The following is a 27,536-nucleotide window of genomic DNA, read 5'->3' as shown; positions in this document are numbered from 1 at the left end:
TGTGCTTGGTTTATGTTGTTGCACTGGTCCTGTGCACTCTTCTGCTCCTGGGGGCTGTGTGCTTGGTTTATGTTGTTGCACTGGTCCTGTGCACTCTCCTGCTCCCTGGGGGCTGTGTGCTTGGTTTATGTTGTTGCACAGGTCCTGTGCACTCTCCTGCTCCCTGGGGGCTGTGTGCTTGGTTTATGTTGTTGTACTGGTCCTGTGCACTCTCCTGCTCCTGGGGGCTGTGTGCTTGGTTTATGTTGTTGCACTGGTCCTGTGCACTCTCCTGCTCCCTGGGGGCTGTGTGCTTGGTTTATGTTGTTGCACTGGTCCTGTGCACTTTCTGCTCCCTGGGGGCTGTGTGCTTGGTTTATGTTGTTGCACTGGTCCTGTGCACTCTCCTGCTCCCTGGGGGCTGTGTGCTTGGTTTATGTTGTTGCACTGGTCCTGTGCACTCTTCTGCTCCCTGGGGGCTGTGTGCTTGGTTTATGTTGTTGCACTGGTCCTGTGCACTCTCCTGCTCCCTAGAAGGTGAGCTCTCGTTTTATGTTGATATTTAAAAACGTGGATATTTATTCAGGTTACCGCTAGATTATGTTCATCCCGCACTGTATGTATTTAATTTACACTTCCATTACAAATTATTTTACCATCTCTCATATCTCTCATCAATAGTTCTGAGGTACTTTCGTGCTGCATCTGATTCATTCAGACAGTAGTACTGAGTGATAACTATAAATGGGTCAGTGGGGGCTGGGTGCAATCAAGTGGCATTGCCGTATTAAAAATAGGTTAATGAAAAATCCAGGATTCAAATAGTCTAGAATAGTTTTAGCATTGTTATAAGGAATCTTACTTCAAGTACATTTTTTTCTATTTGTGGTCTAAACAGGAAAGTAATAGTGAAAAATTTGCTAATATTATGTTTTTTTTTTACTTTAGTTAAAAAATATTTCATGTGAGACAAAATATGACTAATATTCTACAATGCAAGCCTGTAGCGGCAATTCTCTTTTATGGACAAGAACCCCGATTGTGGGTCACTATGGAGGCACGAGGGTGCACATGTTTGAACTGTCTGATGGGAGTTGGACTTTCTTTGCTGCTAAATTGGAACTATACATAGCTTAGGTGCTGCACAGAAGCTGGGTACACATCGGAACGACGGGCAATCTCGCCAATGGTCAGGACAACTTCCCTTCGCTCTGAACCATCCCGGATTGCTGATACACACTATGCGATTTAATAAATGACGGAACGATATCTCCGCCCTTCATTAAACTGTTCCACAGCCACATGATATCGTCTGATTGGCCGTGCAGCATGGCCAACCAGAAGATATCAAATGCAATCCATGGGAGCACACTGATATGCATGATTGGTCATTCCAATATGACAATTTGCGCCAATATCGTTCTAGTGTGTTCCCGGGCATAGAAAGAGATGTGATTCTGCATATTAGACCTGGATCCTTGTTCCTTGTATTTGAATGTATTGCACATGTGTTAGCGGGGAGATAAAGAAAAATGTGGTAAGTAGCCCATAGGCCAGTGGTTCCCAAACTTTTTTGAATCACGGCGCCCTAGAATATCAGGATTTTCATCACGACACCCATAGGCCAAAAGTTTCTTATTGAGAAATTTAGAAATAAATATTAATTTAAATAAATTGTGTTTATATGTCATCCTTAGGGTCAGTTGTGTGGTGAGGGACAGGATTTGCTTTTGTTTGTCCACATGTTATGATTGGAAGCCACCAGCACTGGTTTTGCCTATTACATTGACCATAAATAATTTGAACTGGTCCTGGACCACCAACCCAGGGCACCTCTGCAAGTGCCCTGAGGGACCCCAGGGAGCCAAGGCACACAGTTTGAGAACCACTGCCATAGGCTACAATAGGCTAACACCATCTTCAGATGCTTCACATTGGAGCTTGGTAAATCCGTCTGTATAGCAGCCCCCAGGTTTGCAGTCAGAAATTTAGGTCGCCTTCATAGTAAATCCCAGGGATCCCTAATATTTGCAGGTGCCCCCTGAAATGTTTACTAGATATGCCCCTAAAACACAATTAACATTGTGCCTAATTCAGATCTGATCGCAGCAGCAAAATTGTTCTCTAATGGGCAAAACCATGTGCAGTGCAGATGGGGCAGATATAACATGTGCAGAGAGAGTTAGATTTGGGTGGGGTGTGCGCAATCTGAAATCTGAATTGCAGTGTCAAAATAAAGCAGTCAGTATTTACTCTGCACAGAAACAATATAATACCCCTTTCACACCGCCAGTGCTGGATCTCACCCGGGAATTGGAAACGGGTCCTTCCCGGGTGGGATCCGGCATTGGACGCTGCTGCTGGCTTCCCCGACCCGGCAATATGCAGGGTGGGTTGCCATAGCGGCGGGGGGGGGGGGGCAGAGGCGGCGCTGGGAGATGAGATCATCTCCGCGCCGCCTCTCCTTGTTGTAGTGAACAGGTCCCGGGTCGAGCCCATTTACACTGCCATCAATCCAGGAATAACACTGCTTTATCCCCGAGGTGAATTGCCAGGTCAGGTGACCCAGGATTTCGGCTATGGCGCTTTCACACCGCACGCTGACCAGTGTCGACCCGGCAATATGCCAGGTCGATACCGGGTTATTTGTGTGGTGTGAAAGGGGTATTACCCACCCAAATCTAACTCTCTCTGCAAATGTTACATCTGCCCCCCCTGCAGTGCACATGGTTTGCCTATTAGCTAACACATTTGCTGCTGCGATCAGATCTGAATTACCCCCATTGTTAAATTAATCCAGTCCAGGTTAATTAGCACGAAAAAAGGAGCAGAGAAATATATGTGCTGTGGTTTTTAGCTTTAGCCTTGTATCAATAAGTTAGTGATTTTGCAATTCTTCTAAGCTTAATTATTGAAACCTGTAGCCGCACAATGTACTCAGTCAAGGTTCCCAACACAAAGGCTTAGGAATGTCATATATGGCATTGGGGGTCATTCCGAGTTGATCGCTCGCTAGCAGTTTTTAGCAGTCGTGCAAACGCTATGCCGCTGCCCTCTGGGAGTGTATTTTAGTTTAGCAGAAGTGCGAACGAAAGGATTGCAGAGTGACTACAAAAAAAAATTGTGCAGTTTCAGAGTAGCTCCAGACCTACTCCTAGCTTGCACTCACTTCAGACTGTTCAGTTCCGGATTTGACGTCACAAACACGCCCTGCGTTCTCCCAGCCACGCCTGCATTTTTCCTGGCACGCCTGCGTTTTTCCGAACACTCCCTGAAAACGGTCAGTTGACACCCAGAAACGCCCCTTTCCTGTCAATCACTCTGCGGCTGCCATTGCGACTGAAAAGCTTCGCTAGACCCTGTGTAAAAATACTTCGCCCGTTGTGAAAGTACGTCGCGCGTGCGCACTGCGCAGAAGTGCCGTTTTTTTTGCATCATCGCTGCGCAGCGAACATTTTTAGCTAGCGATCAACTCGGAATGATCCCCATTATTAGCTAAAGTCTCATTTCTAACTAAGTACTGTGCTAATTGCAGTCATTATAAGGTAGAAGCTCCACCCGCAGGCAAGCTCTGGTATCCAAGTCCTCAATTCACAGTCTTGGGGGTCAATTCAAATAACCAAAAGGGGTGTCAAGTTGCCGTTGCAACTGTGTGGAACTTGCACCGTTCATGACCTAATCTAGCTCCTGACATGCAGATTTACTTTATACATAAAAGTCCGGAGGTACCCTAAATGCTGCATAGAACCACACGTACTCAATGCCTTGGTTGAGTTGTCCTGTTTCTGGGAATAAGCAATGGCTTATATACCGATGGTTCTTATTTCTGGCCTATCACCACTAAGTGCTCTGTAAAAACTCACCACTGCCTTTTGTAGTATTAAGAGTTTATAACTGTAATTTTTGTCTTTGATATTTTAGTATTGTCTGGCTATTGGACTTATGGGCCGATTTATCAAAGCGATAAAGTGGAGAGAGATAAAGTACCAACCAATCAGTTCCTAACTGCCATGTTACAGGCTGTGTTTGAAAATGTCACTTAGGAGCTGATTGGTTAATACTTTATCTCACTCCAAGCTTTGATAAACCTCCCCCTCTGTCTGTCATGTTCCTGATAGTAAATGTTCCTGTTAGACTGTCGTGACGTCACCTTCTCTGCTGTGTCTTTTATATGTCCGGGTGATTTTGTTGCGCTTGTTGAGATCCTCATACCTTATGCATAATGGGGGTAATTCCAAGTTGATTGCAGCAGGAATTTTGTTAGCAGTTGGGCAAAACCATGTGCACTGCAGGGGAGGCAGATATAACATGTGCAGAGAGAGATAGATTTGGGTGTGGTGTGTTCAATCTGCAATCTAATTTGCAGTGTAAAAATAAAGCAGCCAGTATTTACCCTGCATAGAAACAAAATAATCCACCCAAATCTAACTCTCTCTGCAAATGTTATATCTGCCCCCCCCCCCCCCCCCCCCCTGCAGTGCACATGGTTTTGACCAACTGCTAAAAAATTTACTGCTGCGATCAACTTGGAATTACCCCCCATGTGCACTGCAGGGGAGGCAGATTTAACATGTGCAGAGAGAGTTAGATTTGGGTGTGGTGTGTTCAATCTGCAATCTAAATTGCAGTGTAAAAATAAAGCAGCCAGTATTTACCCTGCACAGAAACAAAATAACCCACCCAAATCTAACTCTCTCTGCACATGTTACATCTGCCCCCCCCTGCAGTGCACATGGTTTTGCCCAACTGCTAAAATTCCTGCTGCGATCAACTTGGAATTACCCCCAATATGTTCTTAGGGTATCCGGTCTTTAGGTCGACAGCACTTAGATCAACACTCATTAGGTCAATCACTATTGATTGACATGCATTAGGTCAACATGGTCATTTGGTTGACATCATCACTAGTTCGAAACATGAGTTTTCCACATTTTTTTCCAATTTTATAACTTTTTCATACTTTACGATCCACGTGGACTATGATTGGGAATAGTAACCTGTGCCGAGTGCATCGGTAGCGTAGCGAGGCACCTTGCCCGAAGCATGGCGAGCGAAGTGAGTCATGCGTGGGGACACGGTGCACTAATTGGGGTTCCCGTTCACTTTACGAAGAAAACTACACCCAAAAAAAAACCTCATGTTGACCCTTTTCCATGCCAACCTTTTCCACATCAACCTAATGACCGTGTCAACTTAGTCACTGTCAACCCTATGATCCACACCCGTTCTTAGGGTGTTCCTGAGGATAAAGATGAGGGCTATAGGCTCAATATGATTCTGGAATCAGGAATCCAGCTCCCTGATCTCTGTCCGGCCTGTATATTGGTCTTGTCCCTGTCAGTGTCTCTCAATGCAATCTGTTCCTGTCTGGTTCTTTCCTGGCTACTTGTCATGGTCTGAAGCCAGATCTTGCTGTCTTCACACTCTAAGGATCCCTGTATACCTGGCTATCTGCTCTGGACCGCTGACATTTACCTGCCTGCCTAACTACTCTTACTGGTTCATTTTGTTACTGCCTTTGTGCTCTTTCCATATACCCTGACAGTATATACCACTATATCACAATGAGAAATCGCTTGACCCTACTGGGCAATATTACCCACACCTCCAAATCAGAATCAGATTCAGAATCAGTTTATTGCCAAGTATATCAGTACAAAAATACACAATACACAAGGAATTGGTTTCCGATAGCTACAGCTCCCAACAACATATGATGAACAGCAAAGAAGAAAATAAGAGGAAGAAGAACATGTGACATATAACTAGAATACACAAGTAGGGATTTGAATATGATAGTAATGCTAGGCGAGTGTCGAGTTGAACAGTTTGATTGCTTGGGGAAAGAAGCTGTTCCTCTGTCTAGCAGTTCGCGCTAGTTGCGAGCAGTACCGTCTGCCAGACGGTAGCAGACGGAACATATCATGAGCGGGATGAGAATGGTCATCAATAATCCTCCCCGCCCTCTTCATTACCCTTGCCTGATAGACATCCTCGACTGCCGGAAGATTTGTTCCTATGATTTTTTCAGCAAACCTTACATCCCCCTGTAGTCTATTTTTGTCGTGGATTGAGGCAGAGCCAAACCACACTATTATTGAGGAGCAGAGCACGGATTGAATGATTGCTGAGTAGAAGAGGATTAGAAGTTCTTGCGGCAATTTGAACTTCCTAAGCTGACGTAGAAAGTACAGTCTCTGCTGGGCTTTCCCCAGAATACCTTCGATATTAGTCTTCCACTTAAGGTCATTGGAGATTGAGGAACCCAGGAATCGGATGGTTTCCTATGCCAGAATCCTATGCCCAGCCCCAGGTCTGGCCATTCTGTGGAACGTACAGGTGTGATATTGGTAGTTGTGTGTTACAGTGAAAAGGTGCTCCAAGACTGGTCAGCACAGAGTATGGGATCCGATCAGGATCCCTGCGGTCGGTATGGCTCTAGTAAGTGAGATAATACATAACTAAGTAGTAGTAAGCAATAGCATAGCTGATTACATTTAGTACCAACCCCTGGCCACCACCCTGTAGATGGGAAATCCAAGTGACAAGATCAAGTGCAATGAGAATTGCAATAGCATGGTGGGTGGGGTGAATGATGACCCAACTAATTACGCTAGGACAGTGGTTCTCAACCGCGGTCCTCAAGTACCCCCAACAGTTCATGTTTTCCAGGTCTCACAGGATTGCAAGTGAAATAATTTGCTGCACCTGTGGGTGTTTTATAATGTGTCAGTGAGTTATGAATACACCTGTGCACCTGCTAGGTGACCTGGAAACATGAACTGTTGGGGGTACTTGAGGACCGAGGTTGAGAACCACTGCTATAGGAAGCTCTCTTTGATGTGGTGGCTTTGGGGGGTCATTTCGAGTTGATCGCTCGCTAGCAGTTTTTAGCAGACGTGCAAACACATTGTCGCCGCCCACCGGGGAGTGTATTTTCGCTTTGCAGAACTGCAAACGCCTGTGCAGCAGAGCGCCTACAAAAACATTTTGCGCAAAACAAGACCAGCACTGAACTTACTCTTCGTGTGCGTTGATTCTAACGTTGGAGGGTTGGCTTTTGATGTTACACACCTGCCCAGCGTTCGCCCTGCCACGCCTGCATTTTCCCTGGCACGCCTGCGTTTTTCAAAGCACTCCCTGAAAACGGTCAGTTGACACCCAGAAACGCCCCTTTCCTGTAAATCTTCTTGCGGCCGCCAGTGCGAATGAAAACGTCGCCAGAACCTGTGCAAAACCACAAAAGCCTTTGTACTCGTATTTCACGCGTGCGCATTGCGGTACATATGCATGCGCAGAAATGCAGATTTTCAGCATGATCGCTGCGCTGCGAACAGCGGCAGCTAGCGATCAACTTGGAATGACCCCCTTAGTCCTTTATATTAAAATAGTGGCTGATGGGGTTTCCCTTTTATCCTAGAAGTTAGAACACTCAGTATACAGGGAGATTTTTATCAAAGCTTGGTAGGAGTTAAACTGGAGAGAGATAAAGTACTAACCAACAGTTTCTAACTGTCTTTGAACAGGCGGTGCTTGAAAAATCACAGGAGCTGTTTGGTTGGTAATGTTATCTCTCTCCACTTTATCTGTCCCCACGCTTTGATAAATAACCCCAACAGTCTGCCAACTACAACACCTCAGTCTCTTGCTTTCCTTGGAAATTCAGGCATACTGGTAGGAACCTTTTTTAATGCTGCAGCCCAGTCCACCACATTCTATGTCTGAGAGCATATCGATGAAGGCCACCTTCATTCATTCAAGGGAAATCTCTGTTATCACAAGTTGTGTACTGACATTGATAACAGGACTCTAAAGGCCCATATAGACGGGCTGATGTGGAAGAGATGTGTGCTGAGCGAACCGCTCAGCACACATCTCTCCCGCCGCTCAGCACAGCGCGATCTGTGCTGAGTGTGCGGGGTGAGACGGGGGGGCGCTCACTTCACCCAGCGGGCATGCAGGCCAATCTAGCAGCAGCGATAGCGATGTGCGGGGCCGCGCATCGCTATCGCTGAGGGGGCTACACTCGGAGCGATCATGCTGATATTCTAAGCAATCTAGTCAGATTGCTTAGAATATCGCTCCGTGAGTACCCCCCTTAAGGTAGAGATTTATCAAAGCGTGGAGAGAGATAAACTACCAACTAATCAGCTCCTAACTGTTATTTTTCAAATACAGCCTATAACATGGCTGTTAGGAGCTGATTGGTTGATACTTTATCTCCGTCTACTTTATCTCTCTCCAAGGCTTAGTATATGGGGGTCATTCTGACCTGATCGCTCACTTCAGGTCATCGCAGCGCAGAGATCAGGTCAGAATTGCGCATGCACCGGCGCCGCAGTGTGCTGGCACTTGGCTGACAGCCGACGGCTGTCGTTAGCTAGCGATCGCCTCTGCCTGATTGACAGGCAGAGGCAGTCGCTGGGCGGGAGGGGGTGGCACGGCGGCGTTTGGCCACCATTTTGTGGGCACAGTACGGCCAACGCAGGCATGGCTGGATCGTGCGGGGGGCGGGCCGCAGCAGCTGCATGACGTCACACGCAGCCGCTGTGACCCGGGCAGCGACGAGGAACTCCCGGCCAGCCACAGGAGCTGCGCTGGCTGAGGGTTACTCTTCAAGTACAAAAGCATCGCCGCTGTGTGATGCTTTTGTACTTGAGTGGGGGGGCCGGCCTGACATGCGGGGCGGACTAGCCCTGTGCTGGGCGTCCCCCCGCATGTCTGTGTAAGTGATCGTAGCTGTGATAAATTTAGCACAGCTACGATCAGGTCGGAATGACCCCCTTGGTGCAGTGTATGCGGTGTACACGAGGTCCAGGGGAGGCCACACCACTCACCCATTTTTTGAATACCCGCCAGAGGGCTGCGTCAGTGGCAGGAGTGTTGCAGAAACCACCGGGTGGCCCGCTTCGCCATTTTCCCAGAGACCTGCGTGTGGGCACTAGATTCTGGGACAGCTCTAGGGTCTCTTAGTGCCCAGATTCTACTGCTCTGGTGGCTAGAGAGGAGGGGCCCAGATGGAGACTGCACATAGGAGGTCATTCCGAGTTGATCGCACGTAGCAACTTTTTACTGCTCATGTGATCAACTAGACGCCGCCTATGGGGGAGTGTATTTTAGTATAGCAGGGCTGCGATCGCTTGTGCAGCCCTGCTATGCCAAAAAAGTTTTGTGTGAAACAAGACTAGCCCTGCAGCTACTTATCCTGTGCGACGGATCCAGCGATGAAGATCCCGGGATTGACGCAGACATCCAACCTACAAACGCCTGGACACACCTGCGTTCACTGCCCTGCTCCCAGAAAACAGATGCCCCGGACCGCCTTCCGTCTGTCACTCTTCTTGTGATCGCTTTCTTCGTTATTCTTGTCGTCACCCAGCGACGGCCGTCGCTGGGCAACGACGCACGTGCGCTTTGCAGATGGCGCACATGCGCAGAACCGACCCGTTCGCACCGCTGTGATGAACCGCAGCATGCGAACGGGTCGGAATTACCCCCATGGGCCTGCTCCTCTCTTGATGTTCCCCTGACATAGGGCCTGATTTATGTTTGCAAGTAAAGCAATAAAATCAAGTAACTATCTGGAACAAACCATGCTGCAATGCAACTGTGGGAAATACATTTAGATTGTTTCTGTGAAAGGTAAATACTGTCTGCTTTTTGCATGTAGCCTACAAATGTTAGACAGCTTTATTTTTATACCACAATTTAGATTTCAGTTTGAACACACCCCACCCACATCTAACTCTCTCTGCACATGTTACATCTGCCCCACCTGCAGTGCAACATGGTTTTGCAGTTGCTTGCTTGTTTGCTTTACTTGCAAATATGTATCAGGCCCATAGACCCCATTAATCTCTCTCCACTTTATCTCCATCCAAGCTTTGGTAAATTTCCCCCTAAAATTGTTACTTTGCTTGGATAGTTTCTCACATTATCATCTTTAATAGCCTAGGTTAGACTGCCAAGACTCTGATTATGCAGGTAGGTTGTGGTTTGTCTCCACTCTAGTCACCGCTTTCAGCCTCACCTGGATATGCTCCTGTCTCTGAATACTGTACATATTCTATTATGTTATTGCTCTCTTACTGTTTCCCCATAATTTGCAATCACTATACCTTCACGATCAGTTCTAGAGTATGTGGGGTAAATTTACTAAGATGGGAGTTCTATTTAAGATGGGATGTTGCTAATAGCAACCAATCAGATCCTACTTCTCATTTATCTAGCACCTTGTAGAAGATAATACCTGGAATCTGATTGGTTGCTATGGGTAACTAACATCCCATCTCAAATAGAACTATCATTTTAGTAAATTTACCCCTGTATCTCAACATGTATTTCTGTCTAAACTTGCTTTTGACTTGTCCCCTTCAACTACATTAGGCAAGGCGGTGAGAATTTGACCATTAGGGAATCTATTGTAGTCCTCATATAGCCCCAACCCTCAATGTTCTCTACAGCCTCCTCCCTGGCTCCACTGCATCATTTCAGCCTCATGCACCTCCTGCGTCTCTTCTATCTCATGCCCCCTTGTGCCTAACCAGCCTCATGATGGAGAGCAAGCGGGGATGGAGGACCACCAACTCAAGGCGCTGACAGCCCTTGCTGGGGGAGAAGTGAGTCTGTGTCTAGCAGGCAGCCGGTGAGAGCTGTGAGGGAAGGAAGGGTATGGGAACTCCCAGCAGTTTTCTAATGCACAACTGTGAGACGGGCATTAAGTCCTTCATATTTTCTTTCTGGGCGCTTCTACTGCCCAGTATATTTGCCATTCCCACAGCTGAACCTGAGGACCTCCATAAATTGAATACTCTAATGGAGGTTCTCTCCCATCCTCACTAAATTGGGTTCATCCTAATTTCCTCAATGCTGTTATTAGTCAATATTACAAAAAGCTTTTAATAGCCTTGACCTACTAGCTATGTAAGGTCTTAGATGTTTGATTTCCCTCCTGACTTTTTTTCATTGGGTCTAAAAATATATTCTCCACCCCATGGAAGAGATAAATGTGCCCGTGTTTCTCTGATGAAATCTATTGTCATCTGCTTGTTGCCTGTTATATATTTTGTTGTCTTCATTAACAAATAAAGTCTTTGCTTGTGCAATTAAGATTAGTATTGATAGCTAAAAGAATTAAGTGACTTGTCAGTTTTATAAATGTACTCTGGGCCTAATTCAGAGATTATCATTGGTGGTGCAGCACGCAGATTCACGATTATCGAGAATCTGCAAATGTACAAGGCCCATGTGCAGAACGGACCTTGCGGTATCACCGCAGTTGCCCTCGACCATTGACTAATTGACAGACAGTGGCATTGAAGGGGTAGGGAGGGCTGCGTTCCTAGAAATCAGGGCACTTTGTCCCCATTTTCTGGGAGGGGAGATCCAAGGGTATGCTGTCACCACGCAGGCCCCCCGCATCTGTTGGCCAGCTGCGCAAGCTGTGGCTTACTCAGCCGGCCAACCGATGGTCACGATGTTAGATCTCAGCTTGCAACGTTGGTCGCACTGGTGGGATCGCAGTTACATCCAGGAGATGTCTTCTGCACGTCCCTCCTAGAAATCGGACGGAAATTCAATGTTGCTTGCATGTGGCATTGAATTTCCATCCATCTCTGATTCAGGCCCTCTGCCCACATATGAGGTTATGCTAATGCTTTCTAACTCTGTGTTTCCCTGTAGTAAGTTTGCTTTTTAATTTGCAACTTTTTTGTGTTACAAATCAATGCGGCTAAGACTGAAGCTCTCCTTACTGACTACTATATACCACCTGTGATTACCAGACAATATACAGTATATGGGTGGGAGGTCCCTATGTTCCCTGTATCACCCCTATAATGACAGCTTTACACGTTAAGGGCTCAGCATTTGAGAGAAGCACATTCCCTCTTTCTGAATGTTTACATATAAGAGTTGTCCCTTGTGTTGTAAGGATTTCCAGGTCCTATTGTGCATGCTTAGCTGTAAAGGACACGGGGAGGGATCTTTCAGATCCCTCTCCAGGGATTTGTGTGAAAAGAAGCCCATTGATTTTTATAGATGGCATTGCCTTTTGGGTACAAGCCATGATTGCCGAATTTCTGTCCTTCACCCAGAGAGGGCAGTCAAGATGGTACAGCAGGGAGACAGTGCGGGGTGGTGTGTTGCATCATAGGGGGGCGGGTCAAGGCATAAGAGGCAGTATGGAGCGTGGTGGCCGTGATCGCGTCATCAGGACTACACACTCCATTGGGACTGTCCACTTTACTCGGATCAAGGAGGCCTGCCCACTTTTCCAGGAGGCCCAATTTTTGGGGATTCTCCCAGCCATTCCGATAGAGTAGGTAAGTATGGTACAAGCTGTGAAAGTTTCACTTTCCAGAGAGTTATATATATGGGGAATGTGGCACACCTCTACCATAGGGCAGCCTTTCCCAGCATCTGTACAAAGTTATTGCAATGTTTTTGTCATCTTAAATGACCTTTAATGATTTCCCTGAGGAAAATCATTAAAGATAAGTGAAATGCTGAAATAACTCTGTGGGTATTGTAACAGGAGACTTGCTAGAATGTGCTCTGCTACAAAAATCCACCAACGACCGACTCCAGGCTTGTGCAAAAACCACAAATACCTTTTATTCAGGTAGCTCAAAAACAAAGATATACATAAAACAAAGATCACTGTCTTTAGTATAAACTACCAGGAGGTTAGGCCCTGCCTCACTCCCTGTTAGTTAATAAGGAACCGTTCAGGTCCCGGCATCCTGACCTCCGGATCCCACTGTCCCTAGCAGGCCTATCACCTGGACACTAACTGCCTTCAGGAGCCCTGACTCATGGGAGAGACCCTGCTTTAAACCCAGCACCCAGGTGCTGGCTGATGAAGCAGTTTCTTGGTCTAAGTAGCCTATAAGACCTGGTCTGGGCCAAATGGATGGGAACCCGGTCCATCCACACTTCCCACCTACCCGCAGGACCCTGTGAGTAGCTTCCAGGTGGCAAAGTACCTCTCCTGCCACAGTATGTAAAGATGTTTTATAGTCCAAGGAATGCCACACCATATGTATATATACACACACACACACACACACACACACACACACGCCTAATTCAGACCTGATTGCTGTTGTGCGAAATCAATGACTGCGCATGCGTACGGATCATAATGCGCATGCACAAGGCCAAAATGCGAAAGATATCAGCATCTTTTTTGATCGCTAGGCGAACGCAGGCTGATTGACAGGAAGAGGACATTTGTGGGTGGTAACTGGTCATTTTCTGGGAGTGTCAGGAAAAACGCAGGCGTTCCCAAGCATTTTCAGGGCGGGTGTGTGACGTCAGCTCCGGCCCCGATCAGCCTGTTTGTATTGCATTGTAGGAGTAGTTCCTGGGCTACGCACAGACTGCACAGACTGGGAAAATCATTAGATTGTGATTTGCAGCTGACCAGCGTTTGCAAAGCTTTTCACACAGTGTACACAGACTTGCACGGGGCGGTTTTTTACTCTGTCTGGGCGGCGATTAATTAGAAGTCACAATATTCCCTTTCATGATTCACATTTACACAAAAAATATTTATCACATCTGCACTGCAGTAAAAATGTGGATCGTGGTAAAAATTCCCCTAAAATGTGTGATTTTGTTAGTTATGATAATTTTATCCAGAGTGACAAAATCATGTTGGGGGATGTAGCCGCTTGTGTTATGATAAACACCCATTGGCATTTCTATAATGGGTGCAGTGCAGAGCCGTCCCTAACCAATATGATGCCCTAGGCAAGATTTTGGCTGGTGCCCCCTTGCACAGATGCTAGTTCCGCCTCTGACCCTGTACCCCTTTCCCAGCACCATCAACCCTCACCCATAGCATTCCTCATTTTGGTGCTCCTACCTCCTATATTTTAAATAGGAATAGTGTGTACATTCGGTGCGCAGCCCAAAATGGTGCGTGTTCTTGCTGGGAAGGGGCATGGCCACACAATAATACCCCCAGTTGAAATTACGCCACACAGTACTGCAACTTTATTCACATTATATCATGCAATAGTGTCTCTTATTCACGTTACATCACACAGTAGTACCACATTACTCCTCACAGTAGTGCCCCTTATTCACATTACACCACACCATATTGCTCTTTATTCACATTAGACCACACCGTAGTGCCATTTCTATACGTTACGCCACAAGGTACCGTAGTACACCATATACACATAATGCCGCACATTAGTAATGCATTTCCTATGCAGATAGAGCCGCAGTCACACACAGAATATAGTCAAGCTGCATATCATTTTAATCAGCAGAAGCTGCTTGTGCCCCTAGGCATTTGCCTACTTTGCTTATACCGAGGGCCGACTCTGGTGCAGTGTGTGCGGTGCACATGGGCCCCTGAGATGGGGGGCCCTCACAACACACACTGCACCCATTTCTCCTACACTTACCTTTCCGGAGTCCATTGCTGACCGTGTGTGGGCCCCCTCCTCTCCCGTAGCCGTTGCGCAGCTGCTAGCACACTGACCACTAGAGACTCTGGCACAGTGCAAGAGTCTACAACGCATGCACAGGACTCCGAAAAAATGGAGCGGCGGCCATCTTTCAGAGTCCCGCACATGCGCCGTAGACTCTGGTACTGTGCCAGAGTCTACAGCGCTCAGAGCGCTAACAGCGGTGTGACAGCTATGGGAGAGGAGGGGGCACACACACGGAGTCTGCACACGGGTCCCCTCCTCTCTAGAGATGCCCCTGTAAGCACCCCTTACATAAAGGTGGTCTTGTTCTTTATAGAAATAATTGAAAAAGTTGAACTGAACCGCTTTAATATTATACAGTTCCTTGTAACATTATATTGTGCGTGAATTTAAAACTTTAAATGTATGCAGTATATCTTCCTATTTCTGTATCTACCATTAGAACATGCAGATATAGGGCTCAATACAATTATCCGTGATTTACTCACAATTGCAAGTAAGTGTGGCTATAAAGTATGCACTGGATACTGTATAAAATACAGTATACATTTTTAACACTATAGATGGTCTATACGTAGGCTGCATCAAACATTTCAATAATATAAATGTGTGGTCACATGGTTATTATTACCATAATAAATAAATACACAAAATAATAGAACCAGTACTGCACTTCCTAAGCTCACATTCTCCCACCTCATGGTAAGGCTCCTTTCTCTTCTTCTTGGTAGCTCCTCTATGGTCTGGTGCACTGATTGAGGACTCATATCAACACACACACACACACAACAAACTTAGTAGAAGAATCTGCTACCACTGGGCACGTGCAGCAGCTCCGCTCTGTCTTTTAAACTGCATGATGTTGCAGCAGCTCTAGTAATCGTATTATATACCATTGCTATTGTCAGAATTTAAGCCACTTGCCAAGAGGAGGGGGGTTTCCAGGCAACCAGAAACCCCCCTTGCGTTTGCCTATGCACTGACATGTGGTGGTGATGTGTTAATTGGATTTAGCCGATAGAGTGCAAGGGCAGTATTACCTACTGTAAGATGCTCATTAGACACTGGAAGGTACTGTCTGTAAATGTAGGATTGTAGCTCAATCATTGTTAAATAGGCATCACCCTGCATTGTAGGGTGAACCTTTTATTGGAGAAACCCACGGTAGCCCCGATAGATAAGGAGAAGCCTTATCTCCATCTGCCAGGGCTTTTATATATATATATATATATAATACATAGATTCCTGAGGCATACCTCCAAACTGTCCAAAATTAGGACAGACAGCCCAAATTTTAGGGTTCCGTCCGTCCATTGTAATCCGAAAAGCTCTGTCGGGCTGGAAGTTGAAGAAGGTGTGTGGGAAACAGCAAGATGGTGAACCAGGATGTTGGAAGTGCCCTGGACATACCCCAGCCTAAAAATAATGGGAGGTGTGCCTTAGGGACAGGATCAGTTTTTTATCGTTTTCACTTTTATTTTTCCCTTCTCACAATTTTTGTTCCCCTTCATTTTCACTTCTTCATATATTTTTATATCTCACTCCTGATAATTTGTAATAGAAGAAACCTTTAAGAGTTATCAATGTCATTAGCGAATACCAACAAAACAAATAGCGTTTTATTTCACATTACGTCCATGTGATTCTGTCATCTAACCTTTGAATGTGTTTTGTCACAGAGGCAAAAGTGCTTTACAAGTGCGGCATTACCTAATCTATTCATTGTGCCTTAAGGACTAATGTTCTTTAAATGAATAATATTCTACTAATGCGGGTTGGACATGTTTATTGCTGACCTTAAGACTCCTGTTGCAAATGCCTGTAATTGGAGTATTTCATAGTCAATGATGTGGAAATAATTGCAGCAATTTGCAGGTGTGTAGTTACTTAGTGCGTAATGTCATTTACCATTCCATGGGACATTTTTAAATTGTAAATACAATGGATTAAAACATGTTTTATTGTAATATACACTTTATTACATTGAGCACCTTCGTACTGTTCTCCTTAAATACTTAAAACTGTGTTTTCATGTTTTAAATAGATACAGTGCATACTGTAAATATGTTTAGAAGGGTTGGGTATGAAATGCCGGCGATCACATGACCAACCGCGGCATCCCAACAGTGAGAATCCCGACACCGGACAGGGTAAGTATTTTACCCCTCTCCCCTCCCCTACCATAACCCTCTGCGGGGGTCGGCTAGGGCTAACCCTCCGGGGTTGTTGGCTACGGTAACCCCCCCCCCCCCCAGTGCCTAACCCTAAACCTCCTCCCTGGGCCCTAACCCTAACTGCCGCCCGATGCTCTTCTTTGGGATGTCGGCTGTGGTGTCCCGTCGACGGTCTCCTGAGGGGTGTCGGTTTTCCGGCATCGGTCACATGACGGCCGACATCCCAACCGCTGGGATGCCAAACGCATCCCATTTAGAATTATATCATACTAAGGGGCATATATATTGATATCTGGTTGATAGATTGACAATGTATTGGTCAGCAGTCAATAGGTCAACAGATGAAAGGTCGACACGTACAACAAGTATAGATGAAAGGTTGACAGTGCTTAAGGTCGACAGGTACAACAGATTGACAGATAAAGGTCGACAGGTACAATAGGTCAACAGGTATAAAAGGTCGACAGGTTCAAAAGGTTGACATGACAATGATTGACACACAAATGGTCGACACATGTTTTATGGGTTTTTCACATGTTTTGTCAACATTTACTTGATTTACTATCCACGTGGACATCTATTGGGAAGAGTAACCGAAGCATGGTGAGCGGAGCCAGCCCGTAAGGGTAAACTTTTATACTGATGTTGGTCGCATAACATGGAATGTAGAAGATGTATCCTAAAAAACACAAAAACTCGTGTCGACCATTTTTTTCAGCCAATGTCATGTCGACTTTGATCCTGTCGACCTTTTGGACCTGTTGACTTTACCCACTGTTCACCTTTCATCTATCGACCTTTTGTATCTGTCAACCTTTTGTATCTGTCGACCATATACATGTCGACCATTTCGTGTTGACTTATTGACGTCATCAGCCATAACATTATTGATCTATTATACCACACTCATATAAATCAATCCAGTTTTTCATAAAAACTGGGGACTGTGGTCTGATCCCTATGTACCAAACTCCAGAAAGCAAAACTTTTTGAAGTTTGGCCCCCTTGGTTTACGTTATCCTCAGATGGATGGCGAAAACTGCTTTATGCCTATTGGGGCAGTGTCGCAGGAGAGAGATCTTACAATCCCTCTCCACTGGAAGTGACAAAACTATATTGCTAGATTGCACTGATCAGTCAGTTGTGGGACATTTGTACATCTGTGTGTGAATCTGTATACAAAGTGTTAGGATGCAGAGGCCGCTGCCTTTTCTCATTCCAAATCCCGCTGCTTCACATGTGACTTTATAGGTGTTTAAAACGTATTCCTGTGCGGTTAAGTTCCAGCCCAGCATCTGTAGTACACGTCAGTGGCAAAAGCAGGATTTCTCGAGGGGGGTTTCCAAATGCAGTCCACAATCTCTCACTCTGCGGAACACTGGAGCAAGTGCGGGAGTGGCAGGAAAAGCTAGTAATAGCCCTGGACATTAATGTAAACACTGGTCTATTTATACACTGGATATTGTATAATATACAGTATTAATATTTAACACTATAGATGGTCTATAGTATAGGCTGTATTAAACATATTTAAATAATATAAATAAATGGTCAGGAAAGGTTAAACATACCATAATAAATAAATACACAAACATAATAAAACCAGAAGACAGAACTATACAGTATTTTCTAATCACACATTCTCCCACCTCATGGTATGGCTCCTGTCTCTTCTTGCTGGTAGCTACTCTCTGGTCCAGAGCACTGCTTGAGAACTCAGATCCACACACACAGCAAACTGGGCATGTTTTGCAGCTCTGCTCTGTTCTTTAAACTGCATGATGTGGTGGCAGCTGTAGTAATCGTATTATATACCATTGCTATTATTGCCATAATTTGAGCCACTTGCCAAGAGGAGGGGGGTTTTCCCCCTGCGTTTGCTTATGCACTGTGACTGGCGTTTCGATGTGATGCTAATAAGATGGAAAGAAAAAAGTGGTAGGCTATACATCCCAGAGCAGCTCAGTCACGCCGGGCGTCTCGCCCCGTATGGTGCATTGAGGCTACGTGCATGAGGCCACGTCTGTGTACTACTTAAAGTCTGTTCTTCAATTCGCCTGAACAAATAACAGGCATTAAAATGTTCACAATTCTGCACATAAACAAAAATAAAAAATGGTTAATTCTTGCAGGTAACGTCTAGCACTGAATTAGAAATCAGAAGACTATATACCCAATTACGTTTTTTTATACAATTTCTTGTGTTTGCAACTTTTTATCAAATGTTTTTGGATGCAATTTACCAATCACATCACAAATGGTATTACCAATTAAGCAAATCGCATATAAAGACCTTTGATTAAAATAGCACAAAAGCAAGACTTATACATAAGTGTTTGGTATACATTGTTGACCTGAATTCTCTTACCCCTAAGTACATCAGCCCAAATGTATTATGCCTTAAAAAGTGTTGCAGTGGAGACGGATAAAGAGTGATAAATGACTAGCCAATCAGCTCCTAACTGTCATTTTTCAAACACAGCATGGAACATGGCAGTTAGAAAGCTGATTGGCTGGTACTTTATCACAAAGGGGCAGATGTATTAACCTGGAGAAGGCATAAGGAAGTGATAAACCAGTGATATGTGCAAGGTGATAAAGGCACCAGCCAATCAGCTCCAATATGTAAATTAACAGTTAGGAGCTGATTGGCTGGTGCCTTTATCACCTTGCACATATCACTGGTTTATCACTTACTTATGCCTTTTCCAGGTTAATACATCTGCCCCTTTTTTTATCCTCTTCACGCTATCACTTTTTAAGGCTTAATACACTTGGGCCAAAGTGCTGAAAAGTGAATGTTTTTGAAGTTTGGCGCAGTTGGTTTCTGCCATCCTCAGATGGTGTATGTGTTTTATGCCCATGGAGGTATATTACGATCCCTCTCCCCCGCAGCCTCCGCTATGTGCATGCGGTATGTCAGTTCCCCAGTAGTAGTCTTTCAAAAATGTTAAAGACTCCTCCGATACTGTGGGTATTTAACTCGCAGGGCCAGTGGTTATCGCTACCGTTTCCCTGTCAGTTACATTTAATATATAGTGGCGTTAATCATTTAAAAAAAAATATTATCCACACCTTAATGTACATTAGAAAAAACTGCAGCACTTCCGTGATTCTTAATACATAGGTCCCTACGTGCTAGTAATAGCCTTTAAATATTCACAATTTATTTTAATTACATTTTTGGAAGTAAATTTTGAAATAATCTTTGCGCTGCAATTCATTATGTTAAAGGCGTTGGGTTTTTCATGGAAAACCACCACATTCTCATGAGACTACTTTACATGGAAGGAAGATTGTCACTCCTACAGTGGTACAGTATGTTTCACAATTTGTCCCATGAGAGAGTATTGCGTGTGGTCAGTCTTCCTGCCTCTCTGTATTATTCCAGGTTAGCGTTATTGTACCTATGCAGGCAGAAGGCGCGCAGGTCACTTCTCTAATCAACACAGAGTTCTACCTTCAGCTCAGTGAACTCAGTGGAGTGTGGTGCACATTTTAAGTGCTAATTACTTCTTTATCCTTGAAAAACTGGATGGAACCAAACTCAAACCAGTCTGTTTTAAGACCAAATAAAGCTACAGTTAAAGTATACAGCTGCAAATATGTTACACCTGAAGATATAAAATGTGCTCATGTTTCAGTCAAGGTTACTTTTCTTGACATACGTAAACATTACAGGAACCAATTAAACCAAGTATATAGGAACCTATTAAATGAAGTATGTCTTATAAAGTGAGGTACACAATGGTAACACTAATGGTTCTCATCAGTTGTGTTTATGTAATAATCATCCTTGTATGTTGTCTTTACTTACACTCTATATTATATATACTGTATAAATGAGCAGTTGAACCCATATGCTACCAATTTTGTCACGATTGCTTTCACTCGTAAATCATTAAGTTCTACCCTGTAACTTTCCGTGGGAAGAGGAATGCCAAGCCTCTTTCAATATGAGTTTGGAAGTGATCTGCTTTCCCCTCTAAACTCTCCGTTAAACTTTTTACCTCTAGGCATCCCATTGTCTGGTCCCCTAACTTTTGTTGTGTTTTAGAATCAAAGACTCTCATCTCTGGTGGTCCTGTTGTTGTTAAGTGCCGTCAAGTCTCTGCCGACTTATGGCGACCCTATGGATAGCTGTCCTGAGTACATTTTGATCTTCTGTCAAGCGGCTCAATGTTGATATAGCGGTATCCATAGTTCTTGTGAGTGTTTCCAGCCATCTCACTGCTGGTCTTCCGTTTTTTCGTTGGCCGTAAAATTTCCAAAAATAATGTCTTTCTCTAGGGATACTTTTCTTCGCATGATGGGGGTCATTCCCAGTTGATTGTAGCTGTGCTAAATTTAGCACAGCTACGATCATGTTGCCAGACATGCGGGGGGACGCCCAGCACAGGGCTAGCCTGCCCCGCATGTCTGTCCACTCCCCCCACCCACAAGTGCAAAAGCATCACACAGCGGCAATGTTTTTGTACTTGTTGAGTAACTCCCGGCCAGCGCAGCTCTTGCGGCTGACCGGGAGTTGCTCGTTACTGCCCCTGGTCGCAGCGGCTGCGTGTGATGTCACGCAGCCGCTACGGCCCGCCCCCCACACGTTCTGGCCACGCCTGCATTGGCCAGACCGCGCCCCCCAAAACAGTAGCCAAACGCCACCGTGCAGCCCCCTTTCCGACCAGCGACCACCTCTGCTTGTCAATCAGGCAGAGGCGATTGCTAGGAAACGTCGGCCGTCTGGCATGCGCCCGGCGCACTGCAGCGCCGGCGCATATGCAGTTCTGATCCGATCGGACCACTGCAAAAAACTGTAGCGTGCGAACGGGTCGGAATGACCCCCATGTGCACTGCAGGTGTGGCAGATATAACATTTGCAGAGAGAGTTAGATTTGGGTGGGTTACATTGTTTCTGTGCAGGGTAAATACTGGCTGCTTTATTTTTAGACTGCAATTTAGATTTCAGTTTGAACACACCCCACCCAAATCTAACTCTCTCTGCACATGTTACATCTGCCCCCCTGCAGTGCACATGGCTTTGCTGCTACGATCAGGTCTGAATTAGGCCCTCAGTTCCTCATTTCATAGGAGTACTCATTTTGCTCCTGGTGTTGTACTGTGAAAATGTCTGTAGGCTTAAAAGATAGAACATTTTAGATGAATTTAATACTATAATCTCTTTATTTCTCTTTTATGAGAATTAGTAATTGAGCTTCATTTACTAAATACAATAGGTATGTTAAAATAAATTGTAACCTCATTTCTGTTTTTGTTTTTTTATAGTTTTTCACCTCTCCCACAAAGTGACTACCGTTGTGCCAGAGAGCTGTCTCCTGATTGTGCTTGGCCTGTTGCTGGGTGGTATAGTATGGGCTGCAGACCACAGCGCTTCCTTCACCTTAACACCAACGGTGTTCTTCTTTTACCTATTGCCGCCCATTGTACTGGATGCTGGCTACTTTATGCCAAACAGACTATTTTTTGGAAATCTGGGCACTATTCTTCTGTATGCAGTCATCGGAACAGTCTGGAACGCCGCAACCACTGGCCTGTCACTGTATGGTGTTTACTTAACTGGAGTAATGGGTAAGGGCTCCTTTCTTGTTTTCCGTTTCTAGAGACGTTACATAGATTTCTTATTCCTGTTTGCGAAAATATTCACACCTTTCCTGTAAATGTACAATTACTAATTGAGGTATTTTTTCTAAAATGTCCTGCAAAAATGTATATAGTTTTTAATGTATCTTTTCACTATAAAACACACACACCCCTTCCCCTCTCTTTTAAGGAAAAAGAAGGGATCTGTACAGTATAAAAGCCCTGCAATTGCATTCCAGCCAGTGCCTACCAGTATAAAATATAGAGGGAGATTTATCAAAGCTGGGAAACATATACCAACCAATCAGCTTCAACTATAAAGCTGGGTACACATCTATACGGGTGGTCTTCAGGTTGCCGACTGTCGGGATCCCGGCGCACAGTATACCGGCGCCGGAATCCCGACAGTCGGCATACCGACAGATATTCTCCCTCGTGGGGGTCCACGACCCCCCTAGAGGGAGAATAAATATCGTAGCGCGCCACTGTGCCCGCAGCATGGCGAGCATAGCGAGCCCGCAAGGGGCTAATTTGCGCTCGCCACGCTGTCGGTATGCCGGCGGTCGGGCTCCCGGCACCGGTATGCTGGTCGCCAGGAGCCCGGCCGCCGTCATACCATACTACACCCATCTATACAATCAGCTATGCAGTGTGTCCCCAGCTCGACCCCCTGTCAGCTGTCTACTAGCACCATACTGTGAAAACATAGCACAGAGTGTACAGGCTTCTATGGGATTGGGTGGTCGGCCCCTTAAAGATTAAACTGTACGTAATATTGGACTACCCGAACCTGGCCGTTGCAGGAGCATTATAATCGGTTTATCGGTCCTGCATTGGCACTGCGTACACACCTATACAATCCTCGTCCCATTCTTTTGATGTCCGGAGAATGGGCTGACAATTGTATAGGTGTGTACCCACCTTAAGTGTCATCTTTTAAACACATGTGGGGGAGATGTGCTAAGGTTTGAAAAGTGATAAAGTGGAATGTGATAAAGTACCAACCAATCAGCTCCTAACTGCTATGTCACAGGCTGTGTTTAAAAAAAGACAGTAAGGAGCTGGTTGGCTGGTACTTTATCACTCTCCACCAACAGTCTGTAAAATGACAGAAGCTGATTGGTCAGTACATAATCTCTCTCCAAGCTTTGATAACTTTACCCCATAGTATATATAGAGAATTTCACATACTCACCAGGAAAAAATGTCCAGAAGAAATGATATAAAGGGGAGATGTATTATCCTGGCAGTGATGCGCTGTGTCTCTCCTCCCAGCCGACTCCACTGAGCAACCACTACAGCGTGAGATCTCCTATGCAGCCCGGCAGCCACTACAGCGGCTGTGAATGGGGTAACGACACCTGCAGCTGACAAAGTCGATAACTGCAGGTGCCGGAACAGTCAGTGCCAGTAACCGTTCATACATGAGCTGGCATATCAGTGCGCTATTTTATAGATAGCAGCGCTGGTAATGAGTCTATGACAGGGGCACCCCTGTCATGTAGCCCACATCTCCACAGTAATGCTTCGTGGAGAAGCGGTAACAGAACATATAACGTGCACGGATACCACTTCCCCACCATGGCTTCTCATACATCTGCGCCAATGTCCACTAATAGGTACACCAGTAGCAAAATGCCTAGTAGTATGTACAACACTAATAATAGTCAACAGTAGTTATATTCCTAGATATACAGTACATGCAGCAATACTAATTGAGTCACTACTTCACCCATTAAAGAGCACAGAGAGCACTATAAATATGCAGCTTCCCAGCAGTATAGGCTTGTTCCCTGCACAGCTGTATTGTATTTACCTCCTCCACCGCTTGTGTTGTAGTCATGCTGCCTTCTCCTTTCTCCCCGCTTATTCCTAAAGCTGTCTGAAAGGGGATACGGTCGTTAGGTCGACACAGCTTAGGTCGACAGTCATTAGGTCAACCACTGAAAGTCGACATGGATTAGGTCGACATGGTCAATAGGTCAACATGGTCAATAGGTCAACATGGTCATTAGGTCGACAGGTCAAAAGGTCGACATAAGTTTTTCACTTTTTTTTTTTTTTTTTTTTTTTGGATTTTTCCATACTTGACGATCCACGTGGACTACGATTGGAACGGTAACCTGTGCCGAGCGAAGCGTAGCACCATGCCCGAAGCATGGCAAGAGCAGAGAGCCATGCGAGGGGACACGGTGCACTAATTGGGGTTCCCCGTCACTTTACGAAGAAAGCAACACCAAAAACAGTCCCAAAGCTCATGTCGACCTTTTCACCTGTCGACCTAGTACATGTTGACCTAATTCCCATGTCGACCTAGTGCATGTCGACCTAATGCTCATGTCGACCTTCAGTGGTCGACCTAATGACTGTCGACCTAAGTTGAGATGACCCATGCCCGTCTGAAAGTTGTCTCATGCTTCTATTTAGGGGGTGAGTTATCAAAGTTTGGAGAAGTGGCGAGAGATAAAGTACCAACTAATCAGCTCCTGTTGGAAGCCAATTGGTTGGTACTTTATCTCTCTCCAATTTTTCTCACTCTAAGCTATGATAAATCTCCCCCTCACACACCTTTCAGACCACCTGAGGTGGATTGTGGGTGGTCTTCAGTATGCCGCCGGCGACCAGCATACCGGCGCTGGGATCCCAACCGCCAGCACGTTGACACATATCCCCCCACAACCATCCTGGAGGGAGAATAAATAGCGCGGCGCACGTAGCGCACCACCGTGCCCGCAGCGTGGGGAGCGCAGCAAGCCCACAAGGGGCTCATTAGTGCTCGCCCAGCTGTCGGTATGCCGGCGGTCGGGATCCTGGTGCCGGTATGCTGGCCTCCGGGATCCCGGCCACCGGCCACTCATACTACACCCGCGGATCGTACCCTGGAGCATGACACGGGAGCTCGCAGTGTACCACACGCCTCAGGCTTCCCTCACATGATCTTCAAGCGCCGCCCGTCAACACACAGTGAACGGGAAACGGGTTGCACCGACCCAGTTCCCCTACACACCGCACAGCGAGCCGGCTGCTCGCTACCTGAGTTGAAATACCGGGTCGCTCGACTCGGTATTTCAACCCTGGCACCTTTCAGACCGCACATGAACATGGGTTATGCGCGCTCATGTGCCAATAACCCGTATTCATAGCTGGCGGTCTGAAAGGGGTATAAGAGAGCGAGAGAGACAGTATTCGGTGACACTGCTGAACCCGCCACATAGTACATCCCGCCCAAAGAGAGACAGTATTCGGTGACACTGCTGAACCCGCCACATAGTACATCCCGCCCAGAGAGAGACAGTATTCGGTGACACTGCTGAACCCGCCACATAGTACATCCCGCCCAGAGAGAGACAGTATTCGGTGACACTGCTGAACCCGCCACATAGTACATCCCGCCCAGAGAGAGACAGTATTCAGTGACACTGCTGAACCCGCCACATAGTACATCCCGCCCAGAGAGAGACAGTATTCGGTGACACTGCTGAACTCGCCACATAGTACATCCCGCCCAGGGAGGGACAGTATTCGGTGACACTGCTGAACCCGCCACATAGTACATCCCGCCCAGAGAGAGACAGTATTCGGTGACACTGCTGAACCTGCCACATAGTACATCCCGCCCAGAGAGAGACAGTATTCGGTGACACTGCTGAACCCGCCACATAGTACATCCCGCCCAGAGAGAGACAGTATTCGGTGACACTGCTGAACCCGCCACATAGTACATTCCACCCAGAGAGAGACAGTATTCAGTGACACTGCTGAACCCGCCACATAGTACATCCCACCCAGAGAGAGACAGTATTCGGTGACACTGCTGAACCCGCCACATAGTACATCCCGCCCAAAGAGAGACAGTATTCGGTGACACTGCTGAACCCGCCACATAGTACATCCCGCCCAGAGAGAGACAGTATTCGGTGACACTGCTGAACCCGCCACATAGTACATCCCGCCCAGAGAGAGACAGTATTCAGTGACACTGCTGAACCCGCCACATAGTACATCCCGCCCAGAGAGAGACAGTATTCGGTGACACTGCTGAACCCGCCACATAGTACATCCCGCCCAGAGAGAGACAGTATTCGGTGACACTGCTGAACCCGCCACATAGTACATCCCGCCCAGAGAGAGACAGTATTCAGTGACACTGCTGAACCCGCCACATAGTACATCCCGCCCAGAGAGAGACAGTATTCGGTGACACTGCTGAACCCGCCACATAGTACATCCCGCCCAGAGAGAGACAGTATTCAGTGACACTGCTGAACCCGCCACATAGTACATCCCGCCCAGAGAGAGACAGTATTCGGTGACACTGCTGAACCCGCCACATAGTACACCCCGCCCAGAGAGAGACAGTATTCGGTGACACTGCTGAACCCGCCACATAGTACATCCCGCCCAGAGAGGGACAGGATTCGGTGACACTGCTGAACCCGCCACATAGTACATCCCGCCCAGAGAGAGACAGTATTCAGTGACACTGCTGAACCCGCCACATAGTACATCCCGCCCAGAGAGAGACAGTATTCAGTGACACTGCTGAACCCGCCACATAGTACATCCCGCCCAAAGAGAGACAGTATTCGGTGACACTGCTGAACCCGCCACATAGTACATCCCACCCAGAGAGAGACAGTATTCGGTGACACTGCTGAACCCGCCACATAGTACATCCCACCCAGAGAGAGACAGTATTCGGTGACACTGCTGAACCCGCCACATAGTACATCCCGCCCAGGGAGAGACAGTATTCGGTGACACTGCTGAACCCGCCACATAGTACATCCCGCCCAGAGAGAGACAGTATTCGGTGACACTGCTGAACCCGCCACATAGTACATCCCGCCCAGAGAGAGACAGTATTCAGTGACATTGCTGAACCCGCCACATAGTACATCCCGCCCAGAGAGAGACAGTATTCGGTGACACTGCTGAACCCGCCACATAGTACATCCCGCCCAGAGAGAGACAGTATTCGGTGACACTGCTGAACCCGCCACATAGTACATCCCGCCCAGAGAGGGACAGGATTCGGTGACACTGCTGAACCCGCCACATAGTACATCCCGCCCAGAGAGAGACAGGATTCGGTGACACTGCTGAACTCGCCACATAGTACATCCCGCCCAGAGAGAGACAGTATTCGGTGACACTGCTGAACCCGCCACATAGTACATCCCGCCCAGAGAGAGACAGTATTCAGTGACACTGCTGAACCCGCCACATAGTACATCCCGCCCAGAGAGAGACAGTATTCGGTGACACTGCTGAACCCGCCACATAGTACATCCCGCCCAGAGAGAGACAGTATTCAGTGACACTGCTGAACCCGCCACAT

The 27,536-nt window shown here is 46.4% G+C and overlaps 1 protein-coding gene across 1 annotated transcript in view; it reads left to right on the top strand.

Annotated features, from left to right (window-relative positions):
* Positions 1-27,536, top strand: part of SLC9A3 (solute carrier family 9 member A3) — a 156,302-nt gene that overhangs the window by 6,019 nt on the left and 122,747 nt on the right. The window contains exon 2 of the mRNA XM_063925146.1: positions 21,881-22,183. Within this exon, the coding sequence (XP_063781216.1) occupies positions 21,881-22,183 (303 nt within the window). The remainder of the gene's footprint in view (positions 1-21,880; positions 22,184-27,536) is intronic.

The sequence above is a fragment of the Pseudophryne corroboree genome, chromosome 5 (assembly GCF_028390025.1).
Source record: "Pseudophryne corroboree isolate aPseCor3 chromosome 5, aPseCor3.hap2, whole genome shotgun sequence".
Taxonomy (NCBI): Eukaryota; Metazoa; Chordata; class Amphibia; order Anura; family Myobatrachidae; genus Pseudophryne; species Pseudophryne corroboree.
Note: the sequence above shows the minus strand (reverse complement) of the source record. Positions and strands in the feature narration are given on the sequence as shown.